The following is a 13,633-nucleotide window of genomic DNA, read 5'->3' as shown; positions in this document are numbered from 1 at the left end:
ACTCTTTAATGAACTTATCCTCTACAGCAGAGGTAACTCTGGGTCTTCCATTCCTGTGGCGGTCCTCATGAGAGCCAGTTTCATCATAGTGCTTGATGGTTTTTGCAACTGCACTTGAAGAAACATTCAAAGTTCTTGAAATGTTCCGTATTGACTGACCTTCATGTCATAAAGTAATGATGGACTGTCATTTCTCTTTGATTATTTGAGCTGTTCTTGCCATAATGTGGACTTGGTCTTTTACAAAATAGGGTTATCTTCTGTATACCCCCCCCCCCTACCTTGTCACGACACAACTAATTGGCTCAAACGCATTTAGAAGGAAAGAAATTCCAAAAATGTACTTTTAATTGAAATTGCATTCCAGGTGACTACCTCATGAAGCTGGTTGAGAGAATGTCAAGCATGTGCAAAGCTGTCATCAAGGCAAAGAATGGCTGCTTTGATTTGTTTAACACTTTTATGGTTACTACTTGATTTCATGTGTTATTTCATAGTTTTGATGTCTTCACTATCATTCTACAATGTAGAAAATAGTAAAAATAAAGAAAAACCCTGGAATGATTAGGTGTTCTAAGACTTTACTGTAATAAGTCTCTAGATGTAGCAATTACACTGAATTTGAGAACTAAAACATACAAGTACGAAAGTGATATAATATGTCTACAAATTAATATTTTTGTCAATTGTAGCATTCATTCACTGAGTTGCTTATGAGGAGAAAAGGCCATGAAAAACTTAAGCTTGGCTCTAATTGTTTCAATAGATTCGATTTAGAGACAGTCCAACAAAACAAATGTCTACATTTTGACCCAGAGTAACGAAAGGGTCTGTTTGTGACTGACTGGATGACTTTTGAATTGTGTGCCAAAATGTATTTCTCAAATCTCAGCATTTTTTTTGTCACATACATGGAATCGTAATTAAATAACCCTATTGGTATTTGGCTGGAGTAATTTTTTTTGCAACTGATTTTCATATTTCTAGCTTCAGTACACTTTTTGATGTTACCGATGCAAATAGTGACACCTCCTGTTGCCATCCACGGCCATGCAACACAGGGTTCTTTTCAAAGTTTGTTCCGTGTGAACTGTTCCTTCTAATTTCTCTGATTGAACACAGGGTGGCAGGAATAGATCATTTCATTGAGGTTCAAGTGAAATGACACATGGGTTGATAGAGGAAAATAGGGCTTGCCTTGAAACAGAGGCATAATAGAGAGATTTCTGTATTCTGTACATAAAGTGTCCCATGACATTAGATGAAGGTCATAAAGTGGAATTGATTTAAACAAACACATGCATTCGCAGGGCTTCCTCATTTGCCCTTGGGCTGACAGGCACGTAGAATCCAGAATAAGGAATATCCAGTGCCTAAAAAGAACACAAAGAAACACTGATTACAACATATACGATGCAGCATAGAAAACCATCAGCACAGTACTCCAAATGTACAGAGTGCGTTAATGGAAGAATGTAACAGGTACCTGCGGAGGGTGATGGTCATTGTTAGCCGGTAGAGAAGGACATCAGTGGTCCCTCCCTTGATGTGGACTGGCAAGCCGTTGTCCGCCTGTAACCAAAGTTAGGGGTCAAATACCTATTCATGATCATGAATCACTGGAACCTTTATTGTAAAGCCAACTTTGGGATATGTGATGATAAAACCAAATGAAATTGCGTTACAAACCATGACAGAACAACTATTCCCTCAAGCCCCTTTAAAGCCGGTAATGATCTTTTTCTATGTTCAATACTGTGATAAGATTCTAGGTGCTTACCAACAACAGTGGACCTCAGGCAATTCCTCAATTTCGTAACACGACACATGCAGCAGTTCAGAATCAGGTCAATGTTGCTCAAATCACATCTGGTTGACATTGTTGGCCCATTTGATTGCCACTAAATATCTAAATTCACTGATTAGATACCTCTTGTTTTCCTCGTTTGGGATTGTTTCTCACCCAGGTGTCCTAATGATGTCATGCTCCCCTGGAATAGGTTCTGACGATCTGGCACCTTGTTCTTCATCTGTTTGGTTGTTGTGCTGAAGGCTCTGGTAGCCAGCCGGGGCAGCTTCTGAAAGGATCCCACAGTTACATGTTGACCACGTTACCCTGTGTCTGCATATGATGTGAAAACTAGATTGAAAATGCAGGGCTTATGACAAAACATTCCTCTGCATCCCTAATTTCCAAATGTCCAAAAACAAATGGGTCGGATGCTTTCTGAGCGGCTGAGGCTAGATGCTGTTTTCATAGTGTTTCTAGTAGATTAAATCTTTTGATAATAACATAACAATAGCATATGAAGTTATTTAGAGAATGGATGATCCAGATTAGATGGGAATATTAGCGTGGTGTTTACCTTCGGGGTTCCACACCTTCTTTCTTCGGGGTTCCACACCTACTTTCACTTTTAAAGAGATGTGATACTAGCCTGTTGTTTCCTATAGGAGGAAATACCTATGGGAAACGTTGGGTTATTCTTACCTTCCTCTCCGTCTTCATCATGACAACATCTGCTATTGTGTACAGTCTTGGTTAGGAGAGGAGATATCCACCTCTAACTGTTTTTGACGTTTTGAATACCAAATAAAGTTCAAGTGGTTTGCATACACAAAAAATAGAACTACACATTTGTATTTCATTTTAACAGCATGCAGGGGGGAATTACACATACCTGTTGGTGTAGTATCACCTTCTTCCGTATGTTTTAGACTTTTTGAGTGAATATACCATTTTGGCATCTTCGACATGCTTTCCATCCAAGGTGATGCTAGTTTCAAAGACAGCTGTGTTGTCACCTCAAATATGCTGGATTAAATCAACATCCTCTAAGATACAAAAAAAGAAAAACACAAAAGCCTTCTCTGTGAAAAAGGCAGAGATTCAACTTCCTTTGACAGATAATCTGTCACTCCTAATGAAATATGAAATCAGACCACTTATCGATGTTCTATAAAATGATCAAGTGCATAGCGGTATATAAACATTATTGTCAATTAAGATAATCTGTTGAAAATAGAGGTCAAACCATACCCATACCACTTGGTCTGACCCATTGTGTTTATTCATTACAACAGGACTATTTCATCACTGGGGACTTGTGTTCTGAAAGAAAGTAATCTCTTTTCAAGTTTTTAATCTATTGGTCTTTGTATCACGTAAACATTCTCTTGCTACATTTTACTATCACAGGCAAAACCTTCTCATTTCATTGAAGACCATTTTGTATACTTCTGTTGACTTGGGTTCTGTCACTTGAAGAGCCTAACGCTCTAACCACTAGGCTACCCTGTACGTATGTGTAAGCTATATGTGGACACGGCACAGTTTGCTTAGAGAAATCATAAAGGACCGATAGAGGAAATGTGAATCAATAGAAATAGACAAGACTAATATACCATCGCATTTTTCCACCTCACCTAGAAGAGAGAGGGATATAATTAAAAGGATATGACCTCTCAGTAGGAGCTTGTAAACTAGATATTTTAAAAGAACAATAAGACCAAGTTGTTTTTAAATAAAAATGTAATCTGAATGAAAATATGAGTCCAATACGACCTTACAGAGAGATCATCTAAATTATTTACATTTCTGTAGAATGACATCAGAATCTCCTGGGACCAGCCATTTTGTTTTACTGTCTAAAGCACCTTATATGCTGGCCTCACTATCAGTTGACCACCGGAGCTGAGACAAGGCCTGCAACAGGTTAATTGAGGCCAAGGCCAGTCTAATTTATCCCCCATGCATACTGGAATTATTTACTCCATCTAATACTTAGCAACAGGTAATCAGGAAGACAGATTGCACAACTCATTTTGCATTCTACTCTCCACATTAAAAAAGTTGGTACAAAGGTTAGTCCAACTGTACTTCCCTTTCCAATTAATATCCAAGGTTCTACTAATAATATTATGAATCTTTATATGATTCCGATGACAGAACATTTAGGAAAAATAGTTTTTTACCAGTAGGTGATTCATGTCAATCACGGATTACAAAAAGAAAACCAGCCCAGTCACGGACCAGGATGTCTTGCTCCCAGGCAGACTAAATAACTTTTTTGCCCGCTTTGAGGACAATACAGTGCCACTGACACTGCCCGCAACTAAAACATGCGGACTCTCCTTCACTGCAGCCGCCGTGAGGAAAACATTTAAACGTGTCAACCCTCGCAAGGCTGCAGGCCCAGACGGCATCCCCAGCCGTGCCCTCAGAGCATGCGCAGACCAGCTGGCTGGTGTGTTTACGGACATATTCAATCAATCCCTATCCCAGTCTGCAGTTCCCACATGCTTCAAGAGGGCCACCATTGTTCCTGTTCCCAAGAAAGCTAAGGTAACTGAGCTAAACGACTACCGCCCCGTAGCACTCACTTCCGTCATCATGAAGTGCTTTGAGAGACTAGTCAAGGACCATATCACCTCCACCCTACCTGACACCCTAGACCCACTCCAATTTGTTTACCGCCCAAATAGGTCCACAGACGATGCAATCTCAACCACACTGCCCTAACCCATCTGGACAAGAGGAATACCTATGTGAGAATGCTGTTCATCGACTACAGCTCAGCATTTAACACCATAGTGCCCTCCAGGCTCGTCATCAAGCTTGAGACCCTGGGTCTCGGCCCCGCCCTGTGCAACTGGGTACTGGACTTCCTGACGGGCCGCCCCCAGGTGGTGAGGGTAGGCAACAACATTTCCACCCCGCTGATCCTCAACACTGGGGCCCCACAAGGGTGCGTTCTGAGCCCTCTCCTGTACTCCCTGTTCACCCACGACTGCGTGGCCACGCACGCCTCCAACTCAATCATCAAGTTTGCAGACAACACAACAGTGGTAGGCTTGATTACCAACAACGATGAGACTACACTCGCATTAACATCTGCTAACCATGTGTATGTGACAAATAAAATTGTATTTGATTTGATTAATATTATTTAAAAGTCTCAAAGCCAGACCGTATTGGTTTAATTTCTGGGTTGAGGTCCTCAGAAAGGGGAACTGAGTATGTTGTCTCACCTCTCCCCAGCTGTGATCATGAAAACAGACAAACACATGTGTTAGCTTCTTTTTTCCCCCACATTTGCAGAGAACTGTCAGTATAGATCAGTCGCACATGATCACTGTCTCTGGTAAGTCTCATAACAGATGTATTAAAGTCTCATAGTTGTGAAGGTGGTAAATGACATTTTGATGGCATCGGACCGAGGCTCTGCATCTGTCCTCGTGCTCCTAGACCTTAGTGCTGCTTTTGATACCATCGATCACCACATTCTTTTGGAGAGATTGGAAACCCAAATTGGTCTACACGGACATGTTCTGGCCTGGTTTTGGTCTTATCTGTCGGAAAGATATCAGTTTGTCTCTGTGAATGGTTTGTCCTCTGACAAATCAACTGTACATTTCGGTGTTCCTCAAGGTTCTGTTTTAGGACCACTATTGTTTTCACTATATATTTTACCTCTTGGGGATGTTATTCGAAAACATAATGTAAACTTTCACTGCTATGCGGATGACACACAGCTGTACATTTCAATGAAACATGGTGAAGCACCAAAATTGCCCTCGCTAGAAGCATGTGTTTCAGACATAAGGAAGTGGATGGCTGCAAACTTTCTACTATTAAACTCGGACAAAACAGAGATGCTTGTTCTAGGTCCCAAGAAACAAAGAGATCTTCTGTTGAATCTGACAATTAATCTTAATGGTTGTACAGTCGTCTCAAATAAAACTGTGAAGGACCTCGGCGTTACTCTGGACCCTGATCTCTCTTTTGAAGAACATATCAAGACCATTTCGAGGACAGCTTTTTTCCATCTACGTAACATTGCAAAAATCAGAAACTTTCTGTCCAAAAATGATGCAGAAAAATTAATCCATGCTTTTGTCACTTCTAGGTTAGACTACTGCAATGCTCTATTTTCCGGCTACCCGGATAAAGCACTAAATAAACTTCAGTTAGTGCTAAATACGGCTGCTAGAATCCTGACTAGAACCAAAAAATTTGATCATATTACTCCAGTGCTAGCCTCTCTACACTGGCTTCCTGTCAAAGCAAGGGCTGATTTCAAGGTTTTACTGCTAACCTACAAAGCATTACATGGGCTTGCTCCTACCTACCTCTCTGATTTGGTCCTGCCGTACATACCTATACGTACGCTACGGTCACAAGACGCAGGCCTCCTAATTGTCCCTAGAATTTCTAAGCAAACAGCTGGAGGCAGGGCTTTCTCCTATAGAGCTCCATTTTTATGGAACGGTCTGCCTACCCATGTCAGAGACGCAAACTCGGTCTCAACCTTTAAGTCTTTACTGAAGACTCATCTCTTCAGTGGGTCATATGATTGAGTGTAGTCTGGCCCAGGAGTGGGAAGGTGAACGGAAAGGCTCTGGAGCAACGAACCGCCCTTGCTGTCTCTGCCTGGCCGGTTCCCCTTTTTCCACTGGGATTCTCTGCCTCTAACCCTGTTACGGGGCTGAGTCACTGGCTTGCTGGGGCTCTCTCGTGCCGTCCCTGGGGGTGCGTCACCTGGGTGGGTTGATTCACTGTTGTGGTCGGCCTGTCTGGGTTTCCCCCCTTGGGTTGTACTGTGTCGGAGATCTTTGTGGGCTATACTCGGCCTTGTCTCAGGATGGTAAGTTGGTGGTTGAAGATTTCCCTCTAGTGGTGTGGGGGCTGTGCTTTGGCAAAGTGGGTGGGGTTATATCCTTCCTGTTTGGCCCTGTCCGGGGTGTCCTCGGATGGGGCCACAGTGTCTCCTGACCCCTCCTGTCTCAGCCTCCAGTATTTATGCTGCAGTAGTTTATGTGTCGGGGGCTAGGGTCAGTTTGTTTATCTGGAGTACTTCTCCTGTCCTATTCGGTGTCCTGTGTAAATCTAAGTGTGCGTTCTCTAATTCTCTCCTTCTCTCTTTCTTTCTCTCTCTCGGAGGACCTGAGCCCTAGAACCATGCCCCAGGACTACCTGACATGATGACTCCTTGCTGTCCCCAGTCCACCTGGCCATGCTGCTGCTCCAGTTTCAACTGGCCTGGGCCCTAGGACCATGTCCCAGGACTACCTGACATGAGGACTCCTTGCTGTCCCCAGTCCACCTGGCCATGCTCCTGCTCCAGTTTCAACTGTTCTGCCTTACTATTATTCAACCATGCTGGTCATTTATGAACATTTGAACATCTTGGCCACGTTCTGTTATAATCTCCACCCGGCACAGCCAGAAGAGGACTGGCCACCCCACATATGCTCTCTCTAATTCTCTCTTCTTTCTCTCTCTCGGAGGACCTGAACCCTAGGACCGTGCCCCAGGACTACCTGACATGATGGCTCCTTGCTGTCCCCAGTCCACCTGACTGTGCTGCTGCTCCAGTTTCAACTGTTCTGCCTTATTATTATTTGACCATGCTGGTCATTTATGAACATTTGAACATCTTGGTCATGTTCTGTTATAATCTCTACCCGGCACAGCCAGAAGAGGACTGGCCACCCCACATAGCCCGGTTCCTCTCTAGGTTTCTTCCTAGGTTTTGGCCTTTCTAGGGAGTTTTTCCTAGCCACCGTGCTTTTACACCTGCATTGTTTGCTGTTTGGGGTTTTAGGCTGGGTTTCTGTACAGCACTTTGAGATATCAGCTGATGTACGAAGGGCTATATAAATAAATTTGATTTGATTTGTTATAATTGTACTATAGGGTTTTTGTAAATGTGATGTTTATAGGCATACATGTATGTCTCTAGCTGTCCTTGTTTGTAGTTAGAGCTGATAACGAAGATAAGAAGTAGCAAAATGTAGACTCGACAGTAAGGAATGCCCATGTGAATTGTACGATGCCTCTTCGACGCTCAACTGGTGTCGAACACAAGTTTTTAGCGCGTCATTTACAATGGCGTTTCTATGAATCGACACATTTGCGGTTTCTTTAATGTTTACGAGAGCAACATATTTCAGACTTTTTTCCACAAACAATTGTAGTCAACATATGTTCTATGTCACTCACTCCTAGAATAGAGTAAATATGTCAGGGCTGCTCATGATGGCCTTGCTCACTGTCCTTACCCTCACCCTGGAGTCTGACCACTGGACAGCAGGCCCTCCGGAGAAGTAAGATAAGGATCTTGCATTGTAAATACTCCAATCCAATGGTGTAATGTAGACTTTTCAATTTAAAACTGCTTTTATATTGCAAGTCGATTTTTGACTATTATCTTTTTGAACAAGTATACTTGAGTATGACTTATTGTTATGTTGAAATATTAAATAGTCTTGGGCATTAGGATACAGAATCATTCCATCTCTCCCAGGTTCTGTACATGGCAGTGTTTGAAGTTGACTCTGCAGTGGCCTGGGAGCTTTTGTTTGGTGAGTTTAACCACTTCTCCATAGCACATCACCCATTCCTGTTATTCTAACTCAATCTAACTCTGCACAGGGACTAAAGAATTCATCTCAATGCAGAATACCTCCAAACATCCTGAACTGGACCATCCATGGACTGTGGTATTATTATTTATTTAATCTTAAAGGATAAATGTGTGACTGGTACATTAAAATTAATTATATATATCAACTGATTTGTTATTCCCCATCAAAATGAAACATTTTGACTGATCTTAATAAACTGAATGAGAATGCCAATTCATATCAGCATTTAATTTTTTTATTTATTTTTTACCTAGGCCTTTGAAAGCTCATACATGTTGCCGCTGTTGGCCAATATTTCACTCTGACCTCAAGGTAAAACTCGTCTCCGGTTACAGTCACCATCGAAGGAAAATGAAGAATCCATGTGTTCAGCAGAGATCCCTCTTTCTTTCAGGAGCTGGACCCTGAACTCACTCAACTTTGGCCATCCCTACTCAAGACCCACTCGTTTTCTCTTCTGGTAAGAGGCAGTACGTGGGTCAATGTATCACCTAAATAGCTTCTCCTTTCGGGTCATGGAGAAGTCGTTAAAAATATATGCCCTTTTTTAAACGATTGAATCGACTGGCTTTAATTCGAATTGACCCCAACCCAGTTGAGGTCTTCTTACAAATGTGATTCTTCAGATTTTAATATTACCTCTCCACCGTCTGTTATACAATTTAGCATTATTTTCTCTGTTAGATTGAATGGAAATAGTCAGAGGTCGCCACAGAATATGAGTTACTACTGTATTCCGGTTAACAGAATGTTGGTTATGTGTTACAGGTACATAATAGAGTGTCACTGAGTGTGCATGTGTTTCTCCAACAGGAAAGATGAATGGATCAAACATGGTTCCTGTGCTGCTTGTGTGGAGGGCATGAACTCTCCTTTGCGTTACTTCCAAATATGTCTGAAACTACGCGAGCGCAGCCCCACTGATCACATTCACATATCTAACCTGCCTGTTTCACCATTACACATCGTCAAACCTGTGTTGACAGCTTGCATTTGAATTCTGGCTGAGCTACCTGTTCTCCACCCATTGTTCAGAGCCTTAGAGGATGCAGGCATCAAGCCCTCCTGTAACCAGTCTTATCAGGTAGGTAATACCCATCACCTTGGGGAAGGATTAAAATACAGCTATTGGCATTAAGGTTTACAGAAATTAAACTATGATTTTCCTGTACCCTTATTTGGATGTACAGACACTGCATCCAAATAAGGATATGAAGACTATACACATTGTAATTCAATAATCTTGTATTTTTGCAGCATGGGTTTCAGTAGGTGCCTTATAATATATAACCACTTAAGTGAACTGGTTTGAGATCTGAAACATTAGAAAATAGAAACCCTGAGAACATGGCAAACGATTCCTATTTATGACAAAAAAAGCAATTACCTTTTAACAGAAAACGTTTTCATGAGGAAGTAGAATGAAACTTGAGGAATTCCAGCTGAATAACTCTACTACTGCATTGTTCTGCCATCTGTTCAGAGCGATGAAGTCAAACATGCACTGGCCCCAGTCATTGGAGATGACCCCGGTGTCCAGATTCAGTGTATAAATGAAAAGGTAAGCAACCCTAGTCTGAGGGCCAGTCTGTATTTTAAAGTACCTTATTGTTACCTATATACAAGACACCACACATTGAAACAGTTCACATTTATTGACACTGTATACTCTCACCCAAAAGGTAGTTTCTAAACCAAAAATGTAAAGCAATAGACAAAAAATTACAATCACAGAGCACTAAAAACCAATGGGATTTCACTAAGACCACACATTTGACTAAATGAAAAAACATTTCTCACTTTAATCTTTGATAGTGAACATGGGGGCACATATTCTGCTTGTTTTGAGTGACGCTGCTTTGCAGTGAGGGTGTGAGGTTGGGGTGTGATGGCTCAGAGCTCCAGCTTGCCAAGGAAGCGGAGGTTGAGAATCTTCAGCTGGTCATCCAGCTCCATCCTTACGATGCCGTCGTCCCCGTCGATACTCAGTAGGATCCCCGTGGCCTCGCGGTCCTCCCCTAGAATCACCTTCACCTGGAGAGAAGCACCACAGACAACACACCATGAGCAGCCAGGGCCTTATGAACCCAAAGAACCATGCATCTATGCACTGCCCAGTTTCTCCAGACCCCTGTGAGCTCAAAAGGGGTGTTGTTTTGAGAAGAAGCCTTACCTTGTTGTTCTTAGTTGGGGTGACAGGCTCCAGGTGTTCACTGGAGATGCTCACCACTTTCTCTGTGTCCTGGAGGAAGACGGAGCACATGCCACCCTGAGGAAGGAGAAGATGCATCAGGTCAATGATGGACTACATGATTCAGAGCATTGATGTTGTGTTTGAACAAACTCGTCAACGTAACACATGGTTAAGACGGGTAAAGGGGGGCTCAGCCCCCCTCGAATGAGACATGAGATCACCTATATGTCTAACCTGGGGGGGGGGGGGTGGGATCTAATTTAACCATTCTCCTATGTGTTTATACTATAATAACAATATATAATATAATAATAACAACGTGGAGAGGTGGTGTGATCTTTGCTACTCACCGTGACACTGCGAATGATGCCTGTCTGGTTAACCACCTGGCTGTCCAGGAAGGTGTCTTTAACGCGCACCAGGATGTCGGTGGTGACCCAGTCGCAAGAGGTCTGGTCGATGTTGGAGCCGGGGGTGTGGGGATTGTAGCCGCCCGGGGAGGGGGCGCCGGGGGTCATGGGGCTGTAGCCTACCGGGCTGGGGCTCGGACTCGCCTGGGTCGACAGTAGGAGACAAAGATCAAAGCCGGGATTCTTGCGATGGAACTTAGACTTAAGAGTGTTTTACCCGACGCATCGTTCCTACAGCGGCCGCTCATTTTTCAAAACACCACGCAGAGAGAACGTTTGCATAGTTGTTGGAGCATGTGTCCATACTGATGGGATCAAATAAAAAGGCTGCTCCCTGATCAGTTTTCTTTTCAAATCTTACTTAGACACCTTAAAGGAAAAACATAAAAAACTATAGCAGGTTAGAGTCATTAAAACTCGTTTTTCAACCACTCCACAAATGTCTTGTTAAACTATAGTTTTGGCAATTCGGTAAGGACATCTACTTGGTGCATGACAAGCAATTCTTTCCAAAAATTGTATCACAATTCAAGTGGGTCAGAAGTTTATATACACAAAGTTGACTGTGCCTTTAAACAGCTTGAAAAACTCCAGAACATGTCATGGCTATAGAAGCTTCTGATAGGCTAATTGACATCATTTGAGTCAATTGGAGGTGTACCTATGGATGTATTTCAAGGCCTACCTTCAAATTCAGTGCTTGACATCATGGGAAAATCAAAATAAATCAACCAAGACCTCAGGAAAACAATTGTAGACCTCCACAAGTCTGGTTCATCATTGGGAGCAATTTCCAAATGCCTGAAGGTACCACATTCATCTGTACAAACAATAGTACGCAAGTATAAACACCATGGGACCACGCAGCCGTCATACTGCTCAGGAAGGAGACACGTTCTGTCTCCTAGAGATGAACGTACTTTGGTGCGAAAAGTGCAAACCAATCCCAGAACAACAGCAAAGGACCTTGTGAAGATGCTGGAGGAAACAAGTACAAAAGTATCTACATCCACAGTAAAACGAGTCATATATATCAACATAACCTGAAAGGCCGCTCAGCAAGGAAGAAGCCACAAAACCGCCATAAAAAAGCCAGTGTACGGTTTGCAACTGCACAAGGGGACAAAGATCGTACTTCTTTGAGAAATGTCTTCTGGTCTGATGAAACAAAAATATAACTGTTTGGCCATAATGACCATCCCTATGTTTGGAGGATAAAGGGGATGCTTGCAAGCTGAAGAACACCATCCCAACCGTGAAGCACAGGGGTGGCACCATCATATTGTGGGGGTGCTTTGCTGCAGGAGGGACTGGTGCACTTCACAAAATAGATGGCAACATGAGGAAGGAAAATTATGTGGATATATTCAAGCAACATCTCAAGACATTAGTCAGGAAGTTAAAGCTTGGTCGAAAATGGGTCTTCCAAATGGACAATGGCCCCAAGCATACTTCCAAAGTGGCGGCAAAATGGCTTAAGGACAACAAAATCAATTTATTGGAGTGGCCATCACAAAGCCCTGACCTCAATCCTATAGACATTTGTGGGCAGGACTGAAAAAGCATGTGTAAGCAAGGAGGCCTACAAACTTGACTCTGTTACACCAGCTGTCAGGAGGAACGGGCCAAAATTCACCCAACTTATTGTGGGAAGCTGGTGGAAGGCTACCCGAAATGTTTGACCCAAGTTAAACAATTTAAAGGCAATGCTACCAAATACTAGTGTATATAAACTTCTGACCCACTTGGAACGGGTCATATATATTAAGACAATTACAGACCTAGGCAGTATTTAAAAATTAGCAACAGAACTTGATTGAACATGAAATTGATTTCGATATATAAGCCTATGTAGCCTACTGTATTCATCTTTTAATGCAGACATCCCAGTTCAACTTAGCCTACACTTGTTTGAATCAATTGCAAAGACATTGGCACCGTTGTATTTATAGTGAACTTCATTGTGAAGTTCTCAGCAGTCAAAGAGACGGATAAATATCTTATATACGTAATATGTTTAGCAGAGAACTAAGTATAAAGTGACACAGAAGGGAAAGAACGCATCTGGACCACAACAATAGTGGAGGCTGTTAGTAATTAACAAGAGTTCTAGGGAATTTATTAGCCTTTTGGGAAACTGGGTACAGATCAGCATTTAAATGCGTTTGATCTTAAATTACATTTCCCCTGGCAAGACCTTACATTTTATAAACAAAGTCTTAGCGGGAAAGAATGAGCACACACAATGTCAACACACTGAATGCTACAACCGCATATTGCATCAAACTTAAAGAGAAATAAATACTAGAGACAGATGTCTGGGAAATATGACGTGTGTGGCAGGGCTCGACATTAACTCTAACCCAGCCCCCCCCCCGCAAAAAAAGGTTGGACAAGAAGAATATACCCCCTTAGCCTAAATTCGTCATGGCATGCACTATACAAGGTGTCATAAGTGTTCCACAGGGATGCTGGCCCATGTTGACTCCAAGGCTTCCCACAGTTGTGTCTAGTTGGCTGGATGTCCTTTGGGTGGTGCACTATTCTTGATACACAAGAAACTGTGTTGTAGTTCTTGACATAAACCGCTGTGCCTGGC

At 42.5% G+C, this 13,633-nt stretch overlaps 1 protein-coding gene, 1 long non-coding RNA gene and 1 pseudogene across 4 annotated transcripts in view; 1 reads left to right on the top strand and 2 right to left on the bottom strand.

The window, feature by feature from the left end:
• Positions 1-1,320: 1,320 nt before the first annotated feature.
• Positions 1,321-2,828, bottom strand: LOC123993991. 2 transcript variants are annotated; one of them, XR_006831552.1, is made up of 4 exons: positions 2,367-2,828; positions 1,931-2,078; positions 1,487-1,572; positions 1,321-1,373 (listed from the first exon to the last, which is right to left on the bottom strand). It is a non-coding gene; the product is annotated as an uncharacterized LOC123993991 (long non-coding RNA). The 2 variants fall into 2 exon arrangements; XR_006831551.1 differs by having other exon boundaries at positions 1,931-2,828.
• A 5,195-nt stretch (positions 2,829-8,023) lies between these two features.
• Positions 8,024-10,123, top strand: LOC123992320 (annotated as a pseudogene).
• Positions 10,067-13,633, bottom strand: part of LOC123992995 (transcription elongation factor SPT5) — a 26,418-nt gene continuing 22,851 nt past the window's right edge. For both annotated transcript variants that reach the window (XM_046294716.1, XM_046294717.1), the window contains 3 exons: positions 10,975-11,178; positions 10,604-10,699; positions 10,067-10,464 (listed from right to left, as the gene is read on the bottom strand). In XM_046294716.1, the coding sequence (XP_046150672.1) occupies positions 10,324-10,464; positions 10,604-10,699; positions 10,975-11,178 (441 nt within the window). In that variant the 3' untranslated portion in view covers positions 10,067-10,323. The remainder of the gene's footprint in view (positions 10,465-10,603; positions 10,700-10,974; positions 11,179-13,633) is intronic.

This window comes from Oncorhynchus gorbuscha, linkage group LG13 (genome assembly GCF_021184085.1).
Source record: "Oncorhynchus gorbuscha isolate QuinsamMale2020 ecotype Even-year linkage group LG13, OgorEven_v1.0, whole genome shotgun sequence".
In the NCBI taxonomy this organism is placed as follows: Eukaryota; Metazoa; Chordata; class Actinopteri; order Salmoniformes; family Salmonidae; genus Oncorhynchus; species Oncorhynchus gorbuscha.
The sequence above is the reverse complement of the archived record's forward strand: the minus strand, read 5'-3'. Positions and strand labels throughout refer to the sequence as shown.